This window comes from Dendrobates tinctorius, unplaced genomic scaffold (assembly GCF_039654945.1).
Source record: "Dendrobates tinctorius isolate UK_male_01 unplaced genomic scaffold, ASM3965494v1 ptg000254l, whole genome shotgun sequence".
Lineage (NCBI taxonomy): Eukaryota > Metazoa > Chordata > Amphibia > Anura > Dendrobatidae > Dendrobates > Dendrobates tinctorius.
In genome coordinates this window covers 9,396,279-9,420,064 of record NW_027361921.1, presented here as the reverse complement: position 1 = coordinate 9,420,064, position 23,786 = coordinate 9,396,279, and the positions used below count along the sequence as shown (strand labels likewise).

The window sequence follows — 23,786 nt, the reverse complement described above, 5'->3', positions numbered from 1 at the left end:
TCAGTGTAGCATGCATCGCCCAATGGGACTTGTAGTCCTATCGGACGATGCCTGCACACACATGACCCCCGGCAGGCCCGCACAGGCCCCCAAGAGGCCCATACAGACCACCGGCAGGCCGGCACAGGCCCCCGGCAGGCCCATACAGACCACCGGCAGCCGGCACAGGCCCCCGAGAGGCCCGTACAGACCACCGACAGCCGCACAGGCCCCCGACAGGCCGGCACAGGCCCCCGAGAGGCCCATACAGACCCCGCCCGCACACAGACACGCACAGTGTCCGCCCACGCACCGCCCACACTCTTCCCCCCTCCCGAACAGGCTGTACAAGGCAAGAGAGGGGTTTTTTCAATTCCGATATTTCTGTCCCATTGACTTGAATGGGACTTCCGGGATCGGAATCGGCGATACCTGATACTTTTTTTTTTAGATCGGCCGATCCATTCCGATACGATATTTTTCAGTATCGGCTGGTATCGCTCAACACTAGTTTTGACCATTTCTCATTTTCTGAAAATAAAAAGCAAAATTTAGTGCTTTGAAATTTGAGGACGTATTCAGTAGTTGATACAATAAAACAGCAATTTACATTTTACTAAAAATTCTATATATAAAATTGAATGTGTGTATCACCAACCAATCACGAAGCATCTTTCATTTCACCAGAGCTGTTTAAAAGAAGCTGAGAAGTGATTGGTTGCTATGAGCACAGTTTTCCCACTCCATGACAACACCTCTGCAGACACTGACTGGGTGGGAGAAATCTAGCATCCCCGGGAACATAAGCTACCAGCCATTGTCTGCCCCCCCCAGAAAGGAGCAGAGAGCACATGACAGAAATGAATCACCCCCTCCCATGCCCATATACCGGGGACCCCGATATGGAAGTTAGGACCGTTCCACTATTGTGGTTCTGACCCCAGGCTATGTTAAAGGGATCATTGGTATGGAAATTAGGGCAATTCCACTAAGCGCTCTGGTTCTGACCCCACGCCCCTCTTAACCTGTTCCCGACCATTGACGCCACGTAGGCGTCATGAAAGTTGGTGCCATTCCCACCCATGATGCCTATGTGGCTTCATGAATTGATCGCTCTCCTGTGGGTCGGGTGATCGGGGTCAATGAAAGGTCACCCAACCCGCAGGTACAGGAGTTTTGCACTTTTCCCCAGGGAGGTGGCTTTCCCCCCCCCCATGGCTACGATAGCTCTGATTGGCTTTCGATCTCCCCAGCCCCCCCGGTATCTCCTGACTCCCGGTGTCCCTCCATCTTCCATCATGGGCGCCGCCATCTTCCAAAATGGCGGGTGCATGCGCAGTGCGCCTGTCAAATCTGCCGGTAGGCAGATTCTTTCGTTCTTTGCAGGTACATTTTGATCACTGTGATAGGGTCTATCACAGTGATCAAAATAAAAAAAAATAGTAGATACCCCTCCTTTATCACCCCCATAGGTAGGGACAAATAATAAAATAAAGAAAACATTTATTTTTATTTTTCCGTTAGGGTTGGAATTAGGGTTAAGATTAGGGTTATTTTTCCGTTAGGGTTGGAATTAGGGTTAAGATTAGGGTTGGGATTAGGGTTAGGGGTGTGTTGAGGTTAGGTTTGTGGTTAGGAGTGTGTTGGGTTTAGGTTTGGAGTTAGAATTGAGGGGTTTCCACTGTTTAAGCACATCAGGGGGTCTCCAAACGCGACATGGCGCCACCGTTGATTCCAGACAATTTTGCGTTCAAAAAGTCAAACGGTGCTCCCTTCCTTCAAAACCCCGATGTGTGCCGAAACAGTGGTTTACCCCAACATATGGTTATCAACGTACTCAGGACAAACTGGACAGCAATTTTTGGGGTCCAATTTCTCCTGTTACCCTTGTGAAAATAAAAAATTGCGGGCTAAAAAAATGATTTTTTTGAGGGGAAAAAAATGATTTTTTATTTTCACGGCTCTGCGTTATAAACTTCTGTGAAGCACCTGGGGATTCAAAGTGCTCACTATGCATCTAAATAAGCTTCTTGGTGGGGGTCTAGTTTCCAAACTGGGGTCATTTGTGGGGGAGCTCCAAAGTTTAGGCACACGGGCTCTACAAACATGACATGGTGTCCGCTAACGATTGGAGCTAATTTTCCATTCAAAAAGTCAAATGGCGCTCCTTCTCTTCTGAGCCCTGCTGTGCGCCCAAACAGTGGTTCCCCCCCACATATAGGGTTTTAGCGTACTCGGGACAAATTGGTCAATAACTTTTGGGGTCCAATTTCTCCTGTTACCCTTATTTTGATAGAAATATTTATATCTTTGTACCGTGTTAGCCAGTAGATAGAAAAATATTCAGAATTGAGAGACCTCAGTGGTTGATACCTTTTAATGGCTAACTGAAAAGATGGTAACACATTGCAAGCTTTCGAGACTACTCAGGTCTCTTCATCAGGCATTGACTAATACAACATCTGAAGAATCACATATATATGCACAACACAGCACAGATGGATTTGTCTTTTTACATCAATTAAGGAATTTTCTCCTAAGACCTTGTGGGGGCATCACAACACATTAGGAGACCCCAATCAGAGGACAAAAAAACATCCAGACTCCTTATCTATGAACTAGTCCAATATTTGTTTCTCCCTATCCCATAATGATAATTCTGCTTCACGTCACCTGTCTTATCTATTGCATTTTTTCTGTGTTGTGCATATATATGTTATTCTTCAGATGTTGTATTAGTCAATGCCTGAAGAAGAGACCTGAGTAGTCTCGAAAGCTTGCAATGTGTTACCATCTTTTCAGTTAGCCATTAAAAGGTATCAACCACTGAGGACTCTCAATTCTGAATATTTTTCCTGCTACCCTTAAACTAAAAAATAGCGGGCTGAAAATCATTTTTGAGGAAGAAAAAATGATTTTTTATTTTCATGGCTCTGCGTTTATAAACTTCTGTGAAGCACTTGGGGGTTCAAAATGCTCACTACACATCTAGATAAGCTCCTTGGGAGGATTTAGTTTCCAAAATGGTGTCACTTGTGGGGTTTTCTACTGTTTAGGCACATCAGGGGCTCTGCAAACGCAACATGACGCCTGCAGAACATTCCATCAAAGTCTGCATTCCAAAATGGCGCTCCTTCCCTTCCAAGCTCTCCCATGCGCCCAAACAGTGGTCCCCCCCCCCCCCCCTACAGATGGGGTATCGGTGTACTCAGGACAAATTGCACAACCTTTGTGGTCCAATTTCTCCTGTTTGCCTTGTGAAAATTAAAAATAGCGGGCTAAAAAATCATTTTTGAGGATAAAAATTGATTTTTTATTTTCACTGCTCTGCGTTATAAACTTCTGTGAAGCACTTGGGGGGTTCAAAGTGCTCACTGGACATCTAGATGTTTCTTTTGGGGTCTAGTTTCCAAAATGGTGTCATTTGTGGGTTTTTTTTCACTGTTTAGGCACACGGGCTCTGCAAATGCGACATGGTGTCCACTAATGATTGGAGCTAATTTTCCATTCAAAAAGTCAAATGGGGCTCATTCCCTTCCGGGCCCTGCGGTGTGCCCAAACAGTGGTTTATGACCACTAATGAGAGGTATCGTGTACTCAGGAGAAATTGCCCAACAAATTTTAAGATCCATTTTATCCTGTTGCCCATGTGAAAATGAAAAAACTGAGGCTATGGCTGGTTTCACACTTTCGTTTTTTTGCGCAAAAAAGCATGCGTTTTTTCCCTATACTTTACATGGGTGTGCATACACATACGTTTGTATGCGCATGCATTTTTTTGTAGTGTGCGCTCGGGCGCACAAAATGCATCCTGTTGCATTTTTTGTGCGTCCGACTTGCCCCCAAAAAACGCATGCGCACGCAATGCGTTTTTTTCATCAAAACACCCATTATAGTCTATGGGTGCGCATATGTGTGCATGGTAATGCGCACGTATGCGCAAAAAACGCATGCGGTTTTAAAAAAACGCACGATGCGTCTTTTATGTGCGTTTGCAATGCGCACGGTGCGCAGCTAAAAAAAAACAAGTGTGAAAGTAGCCTAAAAGAAAATTTTTTTGTGAAAAAAGGACTTTTTTTAAATTTACGGGTCAATTTGTGATGCACCTGGGGGTTCAAAGTCCTCATTATGCATCTAGATAAGTTCCTTGGGGGGTCTAGTTTCAAAAATGGGGTCATTTGTGGGGGAGCTCCAATGTTTAGGCACCCAGGGGCTCTCCAAATGCGACATGGCAACCGCTAAATATTCCAGCATATTTTCCATTCAAAAAGTCAAATGGCACTCCTTCCCTTCTGAGCCCTGCCGTGTGCCAAAACAGTGGTTTATGATCACATATGAGGTATCGGTGTACTCAGGAGAAATTGCCCAACAAATTTTAGGATCCATTTTATCCTGTTACCCATGTGAAAATGAAAAAAATGATGCTAAAAGAAAATTTTTGTTGGAAAAATTAAAATGTCCATTTTTTCCTTCCACGTTCCTGTGAAGCACTTGAAGGGTTAATAATCTTCTTGAATGTAGTTTTGAGTAGCTTGAGGGGTGCAGTTTTTAGAATGGTGTCACTTTTGGGTATTTTCTGCCATATAGACCCCTCAAAGTGACTTCAAATGTGAGGTGGTCCCTAAAAATTAAGAAATGTTTTTGTAAATTTTGTTGTAAAAATGAGAAATCACTGGTCGACCTTTAGGCTACGTTCACATGTAGCGGAACTCTTGCGGAAATTACAGCGAGAATTCCATTCCGCGGAAAAATCGCATTTTAAATTCCTGCGATTTTCCCACGGAAAAACTAGCATTTTGCAAGCATAATTAGCTTGCAGAATTGCTTGCGTTTTCCAAGTGATCTGTAGCATCGCTTGGAGAACTGATTGACAGGTTGGTCACACTCGTCAAACATAGTGTTTGATGAGTGTGACCAACTTTTTACTATTGAGGCTGCCTATTCGGCATCAATAGTAAAAGATAGGATCTAAAAAAAAATATATACGGTATATTGTTCTCACTTTCCAACGTCCCGCGCAGCCTTCCCGCCTCCGCCTCTCTCCACGCTCCCAGTAATCCTTTGCGAGAATTACCGCGATGTCCGTTCTCGTGGGATCGCGACTTCTCGCGGTCATTTGCGATGACCGCGAGACTTTGCGATCCCATGAGAACGGACGTCATCGCTTGAAAAGGAATACTGGGACCGGGAGCGTGGAGAGAGGCGGGAAGGCTGTGCGGGACGTCGGAAGGTGAGAATAACAATATTTTTTATTTTAAATTCTATTTTTTACAGGGATATGGTACCCAAAGCCCGGAGGACAGTCTCCTCTCCGGACTGTGGGTACAATCCGCAAATGTTATGCTTACTTTTCACATGGTGTGCACAGCCAAATGTGTAAAGTAAGCAGAACAATGCATTCCTATGAGTGCGGGATCGCCGCGATTCCGCTAAATTAATGAGCATGCTGGGTTGTTAACCGCGAAGCGATGCCGCCGTGGCAAAAACCGCAGCATTAGCACTGCATTGGGGAATCCCATATGAATGTATGGGATGCTTATTTTTTGTGGCAAAATCGCATGGTAAAAACCGCCACGTGTGAACATGGCCTAAACCCTTATGACTTCCTAACAAAAAAAAGTTTTGGTTCCAAAATTGTGCTGATGTAAAGTAGACATAAGGGAAATGTTATTTATTAGCTATTTTGTGTCACCTGTTTGGTTTAACAGAATAAAAATTCAAAATTTGAAAATTGGGAAATTTTCGCCAAATTTCTGTTTTTTTTCACAAATAAACGCAGAAATTATTAACCTAAATTTACCACTAACATGAAGCCCAATATGTCACGAAAAAACTATCTCAGAATCGCTAAGATCCGTTGAAGCGTTCCTGAGTTACCTCATAGAGGGGTACTGGTCAGAATTGCAATAAATGGCCAGGTCATTAAAGGGAACCTGTCACCCCCCCAGGCGTTTTTAAGTAAAAGAGCCACCTTGTGCAACACTAATGCTGCATTCTGTCAAGGTGGCTCTTTTATTTAGCGTCCCTCCCACCGCCGAAATAATTGTAGGGGCGGAGCTGAGCAGGGCAGCGGTGCAGCAGGATTTGTGGTGACGTCAAAATATTACAGCGCAGGCATGAGAAAAAAATGACCGCTGAGGAGGCGGCGCCAAATTCAAAAGCAGGGTGTGATTGACGTATGTGAGGCATCTGTGTCTGGGGGTGAAATACCTGCCCCCCGATCAAACTTCAGGTATGTCTGACCAATTTTAAAAACTATTTCGGCGGTGGAAGGGAAGGTAAATAAAAGAGCCACCTTAACAGAAAGCAGCATTAGTGGTGCACAAGATGGCTCTTTTACTTAAAAACGCCTGGGGGTGTGACAGGTTCCCTTTAAGGTCAAAATAGGCTAGGTTATGAAGGGGTTATAGGGATCCCCGGTACGGAAGTGAGGGCAAATCCACTCTGCGCTTTGGTACTGACTCCAGGCCTCTCTTAAAGGGATCTCCGGTATGGAAGTTATGGTAAATCCCTCAGCGTTCTGATTCTGACCCCAGGCTTCTATTAAAGGGATCATTGGTATGAAAGTCAGGGCAAATCCATCCTGCGCTTTGGTTCTGACCCCAGGCTCCTCTTAAAGGGATCCCTGGTATGGAAGTGAGGACAAATCCAAACTGCGCTTTGGTACTGACTCCAGGCCTCTCTTAAAGGGAACTCCGGCATGGAAGTTAGGGTAAATCCCTCAGCGCTCGGATTCTCACCCCAGGCTTCTATTAAAGGGATCATTGGTATAGAATTCAGGGCAAATCCACTTAGCGCTCTGGTTCTGACGCCAGGCCTCTCTTAAAGGGATCCCCGGTATGGAAGTTAGGATCGTTCCACTCTGCGCTCTGGTTCTGACCCCAGGCTGACTGAATGATGTGGGATATTAGGGGTAGTAGTCCGGTGGCTCTGGCTGATGGGATGATGTGGGATATTAGGGGTAGTAGTCTGCTGGCTCTGGCTGACAGGATGATGTGGGTTATTAGGGGTAGTAGTCCGGTGGCTCTGACGGAATGATGTGGGATCTTAGGGGTAGTAGTCCGGTGGCTCTGACGGAATGATGTGGGATCTTAGGGGTAGTAGTCCGGTGGCTCTGACAGGATGATGTGGAATATTAGTGGTAGTAGTCCGGCTGCTGTGACGGGATGATGTGGGATATTAGTGGTAGTTGTCCGGTGGCTCTGGCTGACGGGACGATGTGGGATATTAGGGGTAGTAGTCCGGTGTCTCCGGCTGACCAGAATGTGGGAAATTATAGTGAATGGTGGATACACAGCTGATAGTCCTACTGAATAGACTGTTAGCTGCTTTTTTTCTTGCCATAATACAAATTCTAAGTAAAGAAAAATGAGTTGCCATCATTACTTTAAGAAATGAAATCTTTGAAAGTGTCCCCAAGTGCAGTGGCAAAAACCATCAAGCGCTACAAAGAAACTGGCTCACATGAGGACCGCCCCAGGAAAGGAAGACCAAGAGTCACCTCTGCTGCGGAGGATAAGTTCATCCGAGTCACCAGCCTCAGAAATCACAGGTTAACAGCAGCTCAGATTAGAGACCAGGTCAATGCCACACAGAGATCCAGCAGCAGACACATCTCTACAACATCTGTTAAGAGGAGACTTTGTGCAGCAGGCTTTCATGGTAAAATAGCTGCTAGGAAACCACTGCTAAGGACAGGCAACAAGCAGAAGAGACTTGTTTGGGCTAATACAAAAATGGTGGGGGGAACAAGAGGCGCAGTAGTGCCCTATCACTAGTGACACTTGAAGTATGAGCGGTATAATACAGTTCCACTCACCTATTCCAGTTGTGTAACCCACAACTGGCTTGAGAGCATATCACAATCAGCTGCTGCAGGACCTCCACCAACCACTCGCACGTGGAAAAACCTTCAGAAAGTTTGTGGGAAGCAGGGTGTGTTGCAGTCCGCTCTGCCGAGATTCACAAATCACCTGGGATGCAAGATGTTGTAGCAGTGTACTCCTTTATTTCCTCCTACGCGTTTCGGCGCCCTTCCTGGCACCTTCCTCAGGGATATTCCTGAGGAAGATGCCAGGAAGGGTGCCGAAACGCGTAGGAGGAAATAAAGGATATATATATATATATATATATATATATATATATATATATATATATATATATATATATATATATATATATATATATATAGTACAGACCAAAAGTTTGGACACACCTTCACATTCAAAGAGTTTTCTTTATTTTCATGACTGAAAATTGTAGATTCACTCTGAAGGCACCAAACTATGAATTTACACATGTGGAATTATATAATTAATAAAAAAGTGTGAAACAACTGAAAATAGGTGTTATATTTTAGGTTCTTCAAAGTAGCCACCTTTTGCTTTGATTACTGCTTTGCACACTCTTGGCATTTTCTTGATGAACTTCAAGATGTAGTCTCGGAAATAGTCTTCCAACAGTCTTGAAGGAGTTCCAAGAGATGCTTAGCACTTGTTGGCCCTTTTGCCTTCACTCTGCGGTCCAGATGGGTATATGGGCACTGGACTATGGGATGGAGGATATGTATGACGGGTATATGGGCACGGGACTATGGGATAGAGAATGTGTGATGTGTATATCATAGAATCATAGAATCGTAGAGTTGGAAGGGACCTCCTGGGCCATCTGGTCCAACCCCCTGCTCAAAGCAGGATTCGCTAAATCATCCCAGTCAGATGTCTGTCCAGCCTCTGTTTGAAGACTTCCATTGAAGGAGAACTCACCACTTCTCGTGGCAGCCTGTTCCACTCATTGATCACTCTAACTGTCAAAAAGTTTTTTCTAATATCTAATCTGTGTCTCCTCCCATTCAGTTTCATCCCATTGCTTCTAGTCTTTCCTTGTGCAAATGAGAATAAAGTTGATCCTTCTACAATGTGACAGCCCTTTAGATATTTGTAGACAGCTATTAAGTCTCCTCTCAGTCTTCTCTTTTGCAAACTAAACATTCCCAAATCCTGCAACCTTTCCTCATAAGACAGGGTTTGCAGACCGGTCACCATTCTGGTCGCTCTTTTCTGAACTTGCTCCAGTTTGTTGATGTCTTTTTTAAAATGTGGTGCCCAAAACTGGACACAATATTCCAGATGAGGTCTGACCAAAGAGGAGTAGAGGGAAATAATGACTTCACGTGATCTAGACTGTATGCTTCTGTTAATACATCCTAGAATTGCATTTGCCTTTTTTGCTGCTGCATCACACTGTTGACTCATATTCAGTCTGTGATCTATTAGTATACCCAAGTCTTTTTCACTTGTGCTGTCACTTAGCCCTATTCCTCCCACTCTATATATGCTTTTTCCATTTTTATTGCCCAGATGTAGTACTTTGCATTTCTCCCTGTTAAAAACCATTCTGTTTGTTGCTGCCCACTTCTCCAGTTTATTTAAATCTTTTTGAATCCTCTCTCTCTCTTCTCTAGTATTAGCTATCCCTCCTAGCTTTGTGTCATCAGCAAATTTAATCAGTTTACCCTCAATTCCTTCATCTAAATCGTTGATAAAGATGTTGAACAATACAGGGCCCAGGACAGAGCCCTGTGGTACCCCACTTGAGACATTCTTCCAACTGGATGTGCAGCCATTTACGACCACTCTTTGGGTCCGATCACTAAGCCAGTTATGAATCCACCTAACAGTTGCCTTGTCCATTCCATACTTAATCATTTTTTCAATAAGGATTGTATGAGAGACTTTGTCAAATGCTTTGCTGAAGTCAAGATATACTATATCTACAGCATTTCCTTGATCCACCCAATCAGTGATACCGTCATAGAAGGAAATTAAGTTAGTCTGACATGACTTATTAGTTACAAACCCATGCTGACTCTGTTTAATCACTTCATTCTTATCCAGGTATTGACATACATGTTGTTTAATAATTTGTTCAAAGATCTTTCCTGGTATAGAAGTCAGACTCACCGGCCTATAGTTACCTGGGTCAACCTTCTTCCCCTTTTTGAAGATAGGAACAACATTTGCTCTTCTCCAGTCTTCTGGCACTTCTCCTGTTCTCCAAGAATTTTCAAAGATTATAGAGAGGGGTTCAAAAATTTCTTCTGCTATCTCCTTCAGTACTCTGGGGTGTAATTCATCTGGACCTGGAGACTTGAATTCATTTAGGCTAGCTAAGTGTTTCCTCACTATCTTTCTGTTTATAGATATCCTGGATTCTTCTATTCCCTTAATAGGACAGTGAATAACAGTTGATGTTACATTTCCTTTCTGAGAGAAAACAGATGCAAAATAGGAATTTAAAAGTTCAGCCTTCTCAACATCCTGTCTTACCATTTCATCATTTTCATCCTGTAAAAATCCTATAGCATCTTTGACTTTTCTTTTACTTTTGACATATCACCAAAATCCTTTATTATTGCTTTTGACATCTCTTGCAAGCCTCAATTCATTTTCAGCTTTAGTTAATCTGATTTGTGCCCTGCAGGTTCTGCAGACAGCATTATATTCTTCTTTAGATATGCCTCCCTCTTTCCATTTTATAAACATTTTTTTCTTCCTTTTTAGCATGTGCTTAAGTTCTGTGTTCATCCATCCTGGTTTCCTTAACTGCTTCCTATTCTTCCCTCTTTTCGGAATTGTTAACAACTGTGCTTTGAGAATTTCATTTTTCAAGATTTCCCATCCTTCCTGGACATTTTTGTCTTTAAGGATATCCAGCCATTGGATTCCTCCAATTCTCTTTCTGAATCCCTTAAAATCTGCCTTTCTGAAATCTAACCTTGACGTCTGAGTCTTCACAGGTCTTCCGCCTCTAGTTATCCAAAATTCTAAAATAGCATGGTCGCTACCTCCTAGGGTCCCAGCCACTTTTACCTCCTCAACCATTTCCTCCCTGTTTATAAGGATTAGATCCAAGGTAGCAGTTCCCCTTGTTTTCTCCCTTACCTTTTGGAAGATAAAGTTGTCAGCAAGAGAGGATAAGAATTTCCTTGACCTGTTAGTTTTGCCTGAGAGAGATTCCCAACAAATGTCTGGATAGTTGAAATCTCCCATGACAACTATGTCATGGCACTGGACTATGGGATAGAGGATATGTATGACGGGTATTTGGGCACGGAACTATGGGATCGTGGATATGTATGATGGGTATATGGGCACGGGACTATGGGATGGAGGATATGTATGATGGGTATATGGGCATGGGACTATGAGATGAAGGATGTGTGGGTATATGGGCACTCGGCTATGGGATGGAGGATATGTATGATGGGTATATGGGCATGGGACTATGGGATGGAGGATGTGTGATGGGTATATGGTCACTCGACTATGGGATTAGGATATGTATGATGGGTATATGGGCACGGGCCTATGGGATCATGGATATGTATGATGGGTATATGGGCATTGGACTATGGGATGGCGAATATGTATGATGGGTATATGGGCATGGGACTATGGAATGGAGAATATGTATGATGGTTATATGGGCATGGGACTATGGGATGGAGGATGTGTGATGGGTATATGGGCACTCGCCTATGGGATGGAGGATAGGTATGTTGGGTATATGGGCACGGGACTATGGGATGGAGGATAATTATAATTTGTTATAACTATCCACAGTTAGTTACTAGGCCCGGGCAGCGCCGGGCTCTTCAGCTAGTATATATCTAATATATAAAGCTCAAGTGTGTGTATGTGTGTATGTCCCGGGATAGGCATCCGCACCGTCACAGCTACAGCCACAAAATTTGGCACAGTCGCACGTCTGGACGCCGAGAGCGTCCTAAGCTATGTTGTGAGGCGAGATTTTAACCCCGCGTGTTCCAATTCACCAAACAATTTTGCCCCTATCTACATACTGGGGGAAAAAGTGTGTGCTTATCAAGCCCCGCCCCTGATTTTGATGTCGTAATGGTTGACTATGGGATGGTGGGATGGAGGATGTGTGATGGGTATATGGGCACTGGACTATGAGATGGAGGATATGTATGACTGGTATATGGGCACGGGACTATGGGATGGAGGATGTGTGATGGGTATATGGGCACTGGACTATGGGATGGAGGATATGTATGACGGGTATATGGGCACGGGACTATGGGATGGAGGATATGTATGATGGGTATATGGGCATGGGACTATGGGATGGAGGAAATGTATGATGGGTATATGGGCATGGGACTATGGGATGGAGGAAATGTATGATGGCTATATGGGCATTGGACTATGAGATGAAGGATGTGTGATGGGTATATGGGCACTCGACTATGGGATGGATAATATGTATGATGGGTATATGGGCATGGGACTATGGGATGGAGGATGTTTGATGGGTATATGGGCACTCGACTATGGGATGGAGGATATGTATGATGGGTGTTATGAATGAGTCACCGTGGAGGAAAAAACAAAAAGCAAGCTAAGCCCAGAAAACCGGAGAGGTTGGTAACTAGCGGATTGCAGACCCCTGATCCTATCCACAACAACTAGCAGTAGCCATGGAGCGTGCCAACGGTGGTCCTAGACGCCTCGTCACAGCCGGAGGACTAAATAAGCCTAAAGAAAGGGAAAATCTAAACTGCCCCAGAGCAGACCCCAAAGCAATAGACAGCCCCCAACATGTATTGTCGGTGAAACAAGATGAAAACACAGACACAGAAAGATAGGCTGAGCAAACGATGGGGCCCTCGCTAACTAGAAAGGACAGGAAAGAAAAAGCTGTTGTCTGCAATCACGCAAAAAACCCTGCCAAAAAAAATGTCCAACACGTCTGATAGAACAAGGCCGTGAAGTCGCTAGACTTCAAATCACTATATCAGCACTCAGGTATATTCTGAAGACAGAGAAAAAGAGATCAACTGATCAAAGACAAAATGGGGATTCAGCCCAGTCCAAGCCAGGGCTGGCTGAACACAAAAACTAAGTAAACCAGACAAAAACTCATATGAACAATAGCAGAGAAAACTTAGCTTTAGGAAGGCAGGAACCAAACTGGAAACCAGGAGCCACAGTCAGGAAAAATCACCAGCAAGAAACTAGGGAGTCGGCTGCCTTAAATCCGATCGGAAACTCCTGATGTCCAATCGCAGTCCTCTTCCTCAGGTGGCCGGTCTCTGCAATTTAGATCAGCTTCATTACCTCCCTTCACCAACAGAGGGAGTTCAGATAGAGAACTCACTACTCCTCTGTCAGCACAGCCAGCTCCATAACCCTCACCAGAAGCCAGAGGCAAACCCGAAAATGAGCTCACAACAGATGGGTATATGGGCACGGGCCTATGGGATCGTGGATATGTATGATGGGTATATGGACACGGGACTATGGGATGGAGGATATGTATGATGGGTATATGGGCATGGGACTATGAGATGAAGGATGGGTATATGGGCACTCGACTATGGGATGTCGAATATGTATGATGGGTATATGGGCATGGGACTATGGGATGGAGGATGTGTGATGGGTATATGGGCACTCGACTATGGGATGGAGGATATGTGTGATGGGTATATGGGCACTCGACTATGGGATGGAGGATAATTATAATTTGTTATAGCTATCCACAGTTAGTTACTATGCCCGGGCAGCGCCGGGCTCTTCAGCTAATAGATAGATATATATCTATCTCTATCCAACGATGTAGACCAGCTTACTCCTGTGAACCACCTGGAACCTCAGCTGACCTGGTTAACTCCGTTGTGCCCGGATCTGGATGTAGGAGTCCATCCTGTGAACAACGACAAAGCAAAGTCCAGCAATAACGTGAGCAATCCAGGATGCTGTTAAAATTTTTTTTTCTTTTTATTCATAAATCCATTAAAATGCAATGGTCCAAGCAGTTCAAAACAGCAATAACGCAGGAAAGTCGTGCAGATAGGACCTATTGCTGGACTTTGCTTTGTCGTTGTGTGTGTATATATATATATATATATATATATATATATATATATATATATATATAATATATACACAACGACAAAGCAAAGTCCAGCAATAGGTCCTATCTGCACGACTTTCCTGCGTTATTGCTGTTTTGAACTGCTTGGACCATTGCATTTTAATGGATATATACACACAGTATGTATGTGTGTGTGTGTGTATGTGTATATATATATATATATATATATATATATATATATATATATACACATACATACTGTGTGTATATATGTGTATGTGTGTGTATATGTGTATATATATATTATAATTTGTTATAACTAACCGTAGTTAGTTACTGTGCCCGGGCAATGCCGAGCTCTTCAGCTAGTATACCTATAAAGAGAAATCAGACAAACTGAAAATTTTGCAGTGTTCTCTTAATTTTTGCCAGAGCTGTAAAATATATATATTTCATTAGAATATCATCAAAAAGTTAATTGTTTTCAGTTCTTCAATACAAAAAGTGAAACTCATATTATAGAGTCATTACAAACCTAGTCATCTATTTTAAGTGTTTATTTTTGTTAACCCCTTTCTGTCATCAGGCGTAATGATCCATCCATGTGACCTGGGCTAATTTGACCATGGATGGATCATTATATTGCGATAGGTTGCGTACTGGGGGGGGGGGGTGTTGCGGCCGGTTGTCTGCTGATTCTGACAGCTGACACTCGGTCACAGACCACTCCTGGCACTTTAATCCCCTTAATACTGCGATCAAACAAGATGGCAGCATTCAAGGAGCCTGCGCAGGGCTGACAGCCCCTGCTTTGGATTGGAGACCCCCCGGCGTGACGTGGGGTTCCAATCGTTGCCATGGGGAGCATCTGGGTCACCAGAGTAAGAAAACTTGTTGATCATGCGTAGTGCAGCACTGACAGCTTCTATGTCAAGCAGATGCTGCTTCGTCTGCATACTATAGAAGCGATCAGCCTGCAAAAAATGATTGTCCCATCGTGACTCAAAGTAAAAAAAGTTAAGAAAAAGTAAAAAAAAATGTTTAATTGTAAAAATATTTAACAAAAAATAAAATACAATAAAAAATCAATATATTCTATCACTATATAAATATTTGAATTAAAATCTAGACAATAAAAGTACATATTTGGTATTGCTGCGTCTGCAACGACCCGACCTATAAAACCATCCCACTAGTTAACCTCTTTAGTGAACATCATTAAAGAAAAAGGCAAAAAACAATGCATTATCATCATACCGGCGAACAAACAGAGTGGAATAACACGCAATCAAAAAGATGGATATAAATAAACATGGTACCACTGAAAACGTCATCTTGTTCCGCAATAACAGCTCCATCAGCGGAAAAATAAAAGTTATATCTCTCAGAATAAAGCGATGCAAAAATAATTACTTTTTTCTATAAAATAGTTTTTATTATATAAAAGCGCCAAAACATGAAAAAAATATAAATGAGGTATCTCTGTAATTGTACTGACCCAAAGAATAAAACTGCCTTATCAATTTTACTACACACGGAACGGTATAAATGCCCCCTCCCCCCAAAAAAAATAGAAATTAATGAATTGCTGGTTTTTGCTCATTCTGTCTCCCAAAAATTCAGAATAGAAAGCGATTAAAACAAGTCATGTGCCCAAAAATTATATCAATAAAAACATCAACTCGTTCCTCAAAAAACAAGACTTCAAATGATTCTATGGGCTTAAAATATGGAGAAATTGTAGCTCTCAAAATGTGATGCAAAAACTATTTTGTGCAATAAAAAGCGTCTTTTAGCGTGTAACAGTAACTAACATAAAAACCCGCTATAAGGACTCTTTCACACGTCCTTATATTTTTGGTACTGGAGATGTCCGTTTCTGTGTCTGTAATACTTGTGGCATACATGTGGCATGCGTGTTCCGCATCAGTACCACAAGGACGGGTGCCAGGGAAGGAGCGTTAAAGCAAGCTCTGTTCCCCGGCGCCGGATGCTGTACACTGCTCTCATCATTCTCCCCTGCTCTGCCGGTGATAGGCGCGAGCAGGGGAGATTGATGAGTTACACTGAAGTAATAAAAGAGACAGCAGGTGGCAGCTGATTGGACTATTACTCCTATCAGCCTACCCCTGCTTCTGATCTTGCCCCGTAAATAAATATGGTAATTAAAAAAAAAACCGCCTGGGTTCCGCCCCTATTTTTGATGACCAGCCAGCCAAAACTCTCAGGTGGTGGCTGCAACCCTCAGCTGTCTGCTTCAGCAAGGCTGGTTATCAAGAATAGAAAACCTGCATGGGGTCCCCCCCCATTTTTCACAACCAGCCTTGCTAAAGGTCACAGCTGGGGGCTGGTATTCTCAGGCTGGTAAGGGGCCATGGATATTGACCCTCCCCAGCCTAAAAGCAGCAGCCCGCAGCTACCCAAAAAAGGCACATCTATTTGATCCGCCAATTCTGGCTTGATGACTCCTTTCAGGTGACATCAAGCCTGTGGCTTAGTAATGGAGTGGGAATGCAGCGTCCGTGACCAGGGGTCACATCATAGAAGCTACCTTCGGCCTCTGAGCTCCATTCTCAACCAGGCTGAACTGCGATCAGATCCTCGTGAGCGCTTACGTTGCTAGTGGAGATCTCACCAAAGTCACCGTAGCCAAGCCTTGCTGGGAACAGAGCCAAGTGACCGGAGGTCACGTCTGTGACGTCACCCTCAGATACTGACACTGCGTTCCCTGCAGCTCATTCACCAGTGGTTTTCAGCTAGGACGGTCGCATCTTGGCACCGTCCAGGCTGAAAACTGTATATTCCCCATACATGTATTCCGTCGTGGGATACAGCGATGGACAGGTAAGGTATATTGTTGCTTTTTATTTTATTTTTATTACAGGAGATCGAGGGCTTCGCTTGGATTAGGCGAGGTTGTAAGTTTGTTTTAATTGAGATTAATAAAGGAGTCTGTGGCATTTTTTCCAAATTAAGGAATTTATTCTGGCTGTGTCTTTATTTACAATACAACTATAAGATTAGTAATGGATAGGTGTCTTATAGACCCATTCACTTGAATAGGCAAATAGCGCTCCGTTACTCCCAAGTCTCTCCACATGGCTAAGTACCACTGTACAGCCACATACGGGGTATTGCCACGTTCAGTAGAAATTGTGGGACAAATTTTGTTGCCATTTTTACCCACTTCTTGTGTGAAAATGTAAAATCTTTGGCTAAAACAAAATTTTGGTGGTAAAAATGTAGTTATTTTGTCCTCACTGCCCAATGATATAAAATTCTGTGTTTCTGTATTTACAATTCAGATACGGGTTTTACATCGAAGTAACACAACCTATGACTATATGTAGTAGTTCCTTTATTGTGGCTGCAATGGAAGCATCTTCCTCTAAGGTAGGGGTGGGCAATTAATTTTCCCGAGAGGCCACATGAGAGACCGTGAATGTTGTGGAGGGCCAAACCAATATATTGAAATTTAATTCTTCTCAATGTTAATATCAATATATTGTAATTACCGTATATACTCAAGTATAAGCCTACCAGAGTATAAGCTGAGGCACCTAATTTTGCCATGGAAAACTGGGTAAGCTTATTGACTCGAGTATAAGCCGGGTATGCATTGTCCCCTCATCCCTGTCCTGGTATGTGTGGCTAATCTGTCCTACCCCTGCTGTCTGCATGGTTCCTTCGTCCTCCCTCTGCTGTATGCATGGCTCCTCCGTCCTCCCCCTGCTGTATGCGTGGCTCCTCCGTCCTCCCCCTGCTGTATGCGTGGCTCCTCCGTCCTCCCCCTGCTGTATGCGTGGCTCCTCCGTCCTCCCCCTGCTGTATGCGTGGCTCCTCCGTCCTCTCCCTGCTGTATGCGTGGCTCCTCCGTCCTCTCCCTGCTGTATGCGTGGCTCCTCCGTCCTCCCCCTGCTGTATGCGTGGCTCCTCCGTCCTCCCCCTGCTGTATGCGTGGCTCCTCCGTCCTCCCCCTGCTGTATGCGTGGCTCCTCCGTCCTCCCCCTGCTCCTGCCGGTCCCCATCCCCCTGGGACAATGACTCGTGTATAAGCCGAGAGGGAGGGAGGGGCGGCCACTTTGAGCAAAAAAAAAAATAGGCTGAAAATCTCGGCTTGTACTCGAGTATATACGGTATATTATTCATTATATTAATACTAATTGTATCACTTAATATTGAGCACAATTTAGTATGCTGACATGCCCCTATTATTGTTTGAACCCAATCTTTTTGAATGATGCTTAAGCAAAATATTTTCTAATTTGCTTAGGATTCCCTCACCTGTCAAGAAGTGTCTATCATTCCTATATTCCAATGAGTCCCCTAGAGTCAACTGGTGGTGTTACTCCATTAATAACACGAATGGGCCAACATAGTAAGATTAACCCTCAAAAAGGTACAGTATTGTTTTTTTTTGTTTGTTTTTTTTTTTTATACCTGTGAGACCATAAATAGAAATCTTAATTTAAAAAAAAATATATTTTTTAGTGTCAGAGTTAAACAGAAAACATTTATCAGGTAAGTTGATAAATGCATGCAGTATAAGAGTTAGAGATGGATAGATATATCACTTGCTAATATTTGGAGGACAGAAGAAGCGTGTGGAAATTGTGTGATCAATTCTTTAATGATCTGATGAAACAAAACAATTATCACAAATAAAAATGTCTTTGATTAATTGAATTTTGGTTTTCCGCTTTTCAATTGATCTATAAAGGTTTGTTCACATGGGTAATTTAACTGGGAAAACTTATTGACTCGTGTATAAGCCGAGGGTGCACAGTGAGTGGCCTCAGTTATCTGCAGTGTGTGGCCCCAGTTATGATTCACAGTGAGTGGCCCCAGTTATGATTCACAGTGAGTGGCCCCAGTTATGATTCACAGTGAGTGGCCCCAGTTATGATTCACAGTGAGTGGCCCCAGTTATGATTCACAGTGAGTGGCCCCAGTTATGATGCACAGTGAGTGGCCCCAGTTATGATGCACAGTGAGTGGCCCCAGTTATGCTCAGTGAGTGGCCCCAGCTTTGTTGCACAGTGAGTGGCTCCAGTTATCATGCACAGTGAGTGGCCCCAGCTTTTCTGCACAGTGAGTGGCCCAGTTATCTGCACAGTGAGTGGCCCCAGTTATGCACAGTGAGTGGCCCCCAGTTATGCCCAGTGAGTGGCCCCAGCTTTGCTGCCCAGTGAGTGGCCCCAGCTTTGCTGCCCAGTGAGTGGCCCCAGCTTTTCAGCACAGTGAGTGGCCCCAGCTTTTCAGCACAGTGAGTGGCCCCAGCTTTTCAGCACAGTGAGTGGCCCCAGCTTTTCAGCACAGTGAGTGGCCCCAGCTTTTCAGCACAGTGAGTGGCCCCAGCTTTTCTGCACAGTGAGTGGCCCCATCATGTTGCTGCTGCCGCTGCCTCCCTTACTAAAAAAAACAAAAACCTGTATGCTCACCTCAGTCGCTGCCCCCTGCTCATCAGCGTTGCGCTCTGCAGTGACTGTGCAGGCAGAGAGCGCGATAGTGCCCTCTGACCTGAATGTCACTGCAGAGGACGCAAGACAGCAGAGCGCAGGGACAGGTGACTATGCACCCCCCCGCGTTCATACTCACCGGGTCCTGGCGCTTGTCTCTGCAGCTCCCCTGCTTGTTGTTCCCTGTTGTCGGCGCTGGTTCAGCGGTCACGTGGTACCCGCTCATTAAATATGCGCATATTTAATGAGCGGGTACCATTTGACACCTGAAGCAGGAAGAGAGCAGCGCCGACAACATGGAACAAGCAGGGGAGCTGCAGAGAAGGGTGAGTATGATTTGACACCCCCGCTCCCCCTCCCCTGCCGATATATGACTCGTGTATAAGCTGAGAGGGGGACTTTCAGCCCAAAAAAATGGGCTGAAAATCTCGGCTTATACACGAGTATATACGGTACTAATTGTCAGTAGTATAAGGCGGTATGTATACTTCTGAAACAACAGAGGACTTATAAAACCATGTCTTCATCAAGCATGTTGTAGAGTTTACATTGTTGTATTTTTTTTTTTTTTTTTACTGAAACTATTCAAGCTTTTTCAAAGTATCAAAACTCTACATATATCCTGTATGACCGGTGCAGAGAGATTGGGGTTGTATCAATCTGTCATATAATTTTTTCATATAGAGTTTTTGCTGTCTGTCTCCTTTACAGTTGTGGCCAAAAGTATTGACACCCCTGCAATTCTGTCATAGTACTCAGTTTCTTCCTGAAACTGATTGCAAACACAATTTCTTTGGTATTATTATCTTCATTTAATTTTTCTTAAATGAAAAAACACAAAAAGAAGTGTCCTAAAGCCAAATTGGATATAATTCCACACCAAACATAAAAAAGAGGGTGGACAAAGTATTGGCACTGTTCGAAAAATCATGTGATGCTTCTCTAATTTGTGTAATTAACAGCACCTACTGTATAACTTACCTGTGGCACCTAACAGGTGTTGGCAATAACTAAATCACACTTGCAGCCAGTTGACATGGATTAAAGTTGACTCAACCTCTGTCCTGTGTCCTTGTGTGTACCACATTGAGCATGGAGAAACGAAAGAAGACCAAAGAACTGTCTGAGGACTTGAGAAACCAAATTGTGAGGAAGCATGAGCAATCTCAAGGCTACAAGTCCATCTCCAAATACCTGAATGTTCCTGTGTCTACCGTGCACAGTGTCGTCAAGAAGTTTAAAGCCCATGGCACTGTGGCTAACCTCCCTAGATGTGGACGGAAAAGAAAAATTGACAAGAGATTTCAAAGCAAGATTGTGCGGATGTTGGATAAAGAACCTCGACTAGCATCCAAACAAGTTCAAGCTGCCCTGCAGTCCGAGGGTACAACAGTGTCAACCCGTACTATCCGTCGGCGTCTGAATGAAAAGGGACTGTATGGTAGGAGACCCAGGAAGACCCCACTTCTTACCCCGAGACATAAAAAAGCCAGGCTGGAGTTTGCCAAAACTTACCTGAAAAAGCCTAAAACATTTTGGAAGAATGTTCTCTGGTCAGATGAGACAAAAGTAGAGCTTTTTGGGCAAAGGCATCAACATAGAGTTTACAGGAGAAAAAAAGAGGCATTCAAAGAAAAGAACACGGTCCCTACAGTCAAACATGGCGGAGGTTCCCTGATGTTTTGGGGTTGCTTTGCTGCCTCTGGCACTGGACTGCTTGACCGTGTTCATGGCATTATGAAGTCTGAAGACTACCAACAAATTTTGCAGCATAATGTAGGGCCCAGTGTGAGAAAGCTGGGTCTCCCTCAGAGGTCATGGATCTTCCAGCAGGACAATGACCCAAAACACACTTCAAAAAGCACTAGAAAATGGTTTGAGAGAAAGCACTGGAGACTTCTAAGGTGGCCAGCAATGAGTCCAGACCTGAATCCCATAGAACACCTGTGGAGAGATCTAAAAATGGTAGTTTGGAGAAGGCACCCTTCAAATATCAGGGACCTGGAGCAGTTTGCCAAAGAAGAATGGTCTAAAATTCCAGCAGAGCATTGTAAGAAACTCATTGATGGTTACCGGAAGCGGTTGGTCGCAGTTATTTTGGCTAAAGGTTGTGAAACCAAGTATTAGGCTGAGGGTGCCAATACTTTTGTCTGGCCCATTTTTGGAGTTTTGTGTGAAATGATCAATGTTTTGCTTTTTGCTTCATTCTCTTTTGTGTTTTTTCATTTAAGACAAATTAAATGAAGATAATAATACCAAAGAATTTGTGTTTGCAATCATTTTCAGGAAGAAACTGAGTATTATCTGACAGAATTGCAGGGGTGTCAATACTTTTGGCCACAACTCTGTATATAATTTACATAAAATGAATAGAGATTGTTAGCCTAAAATATGCTATATGCTTTCTTGCTTACATTTTTCTTTAATTTTTTTTTCCCAGATGGGTTTTGCCTTGTTGGTCAGCAGTCAACATATCCTTCTCAAACATCAGTTTTAAAGACAAAAGCTAATCCAACAAAAAGCTTGCATGAAAGTGATCCAGTGTGCCATTCAAATAAAATCTTCAAGGAGCCTTCCAAAGACTCCAAGGAAAAAGTTTTTAGAAGTGAAATCTTTCTTACTCCTTCCGTACAGAGCACAGCAAAAAAAGTTAGAAGATTTTCAGAAGACACACAGTCTAGTGACATAAGTGACCGTGAGCTGGACTTTAAAGCTGAAAGAGAGAAGAAGAAATTAAGCCTACATAAATTGCCTAGATACGGAGAGCATTCTTCGTCTACATCAGAAATTAATCCACAGCGCTGGTCAGGAAATATGGAAACAAAGTCCAAACATGTCCAAACGTCTCTTTTGAGTAACTATGAGGGGGAATCATTCTCCAAATCTCATAGCTCTGCAGAAAACAAATTTATTAACCAATCAAGTGGACATGATGAGAATATAAGACCTTTATGCCAGACCATCTTAAATCACAGTAAACATAGAGATTCTATTGTGACCTCAGATAAAAATTTGAGCCCACAATGCGCGTGTCCGTCTTCTCACCCTGTAAATTTTTTCTGTAAAGTAGCCTCCACTACATCTGCTCAGCCGGTCATATCTTCCATGTACAGCATCATTCAGCAAGCCAAGGAACCTAACAATGAGATAAAGACATTAGCTTCAAATTTTTCAGTTAATGATGCTGCTTCTGATGAACCTGACAGTTGTGTACATATTGGTATCCAAGCAAGTAACTGTAATGGAAAAGAATTGAGAAATCCTGAGGAAAAAGCACAGTTTTTACGTTCTCCTTTTTCCAAGGAGTTATTGGTAAATGAAGCAAAAAGAACAGATGGCAGTCGAGAGCAAGGCTCTGTGATTTGCTGTAATACCTCCTTAAAAGGCGAAAGGGTTGCAGAGTCTTTCCCAAAGAATTATGGCCATGTCTCTTTAGAGAAAAAAATATTTGCTTCGAATGCTGAGCCTATCCATTGTGGGCAGGAAAACTGCATCAAAAGCGCATGTAAGATGTCTGGATTTATTGATTCTCATCAACAAGATGAAGGAAATGTAATTGTGAAGCATCCCGAAGAAAAGGCAAAGCAGTTCAAAAACAGTAACATCAGCAATTTACAGATGCCTGCGTTAGCAACACAGCACTCCCAAATAATCACAGGAAAAGAGGAAGTAACTAAACTTTGTATTGAATCTAAAACTTTGGGTTCTAGAAAAACCAATGTACAATCCACGGATCCATCTGGTCATTGTGAACGTTCTGCCATGCAAAATCTTATTTCCTATAGTGGAAACTTTGAAAAAGAAACTGCTTCTTGGCAATGTAGTGGAAGAAAGAGTCCTTTTGGTGGTCTTGGCAACATGAAGTTAGATGAAACCCAGTTAAAGGATGTTAAAATGCACAATTTGTCACAGAAAGAGGTAAAAAATGATCCAGATAGACCTGAAAACACTAAGGATAAGGCCAAGGATTCATTTAGTTTTCAGGGGGAAGTGGAAGTGCGAAATCCACCAGTTGGTATAGCTGTGGCAGTTGCTCGACAAAAGGACCATGGTGGAACAAAAATGCACTCTAAAGGTAAGATACACGTGTAAAAGATAGCACTGTAACCCATTTGCCTCCAACTCCAAAATCAAGTTACTGTATTAACCTCCCCAATTTTTTATCAAACTTGTGAATTTTTTTTTTTTTTTAAATTCTTTATTTTCAGGTTTAAACCTCACCATAAGACACAACACCATTTTACAAATACAAATGGCAAATTATTGCTTAGACGTCGGTCCAAGGTGAAAGGGGGGAGGGAAATGTGGGTGGGAAAAAGGAAAAAAAAGGAAGGGAAGGGTAAAGAGGGAAACATAATATTAAACAATAACATCAACAAAAAATAGTCGTTGGCATGAACACTAGCAGTTGATGTGTGTATTTATGAAGATAGAGTAGGTGGACTG

At 43.2% G+C, this 23,786-nt stretch overlaps 1 protein-coding gene across 8 annotated transcripts in view; it reads left to right on the top strand.

The window, feature by feature from the left end:
• TNRC18 (trinucleotide repeat containing 18) overlaps positions 1-23,786 on the top strand; it is a 753,175-nt gene that overhangs the window by 100,307 nt on the left and 629,082 nt on the right. For all 8 annotated transcript variants that reach the window (XM_073558135.1, XM_073558139.1, XM_073558141.1 and 5 more), the window contains 2 exons: positions 18,155-18,280; positions 21,781-23,415. In XM_073558135.1, coding sequence (XP_073414236.1) covers positions 18,155-18,280; positions 21,781-23,415 — 1,761 coding nt within the window. The remainder of the gene's footprint in view (positions 1-18,154; positions 18,281-21,780; positions 23,416-23,786) is intronic.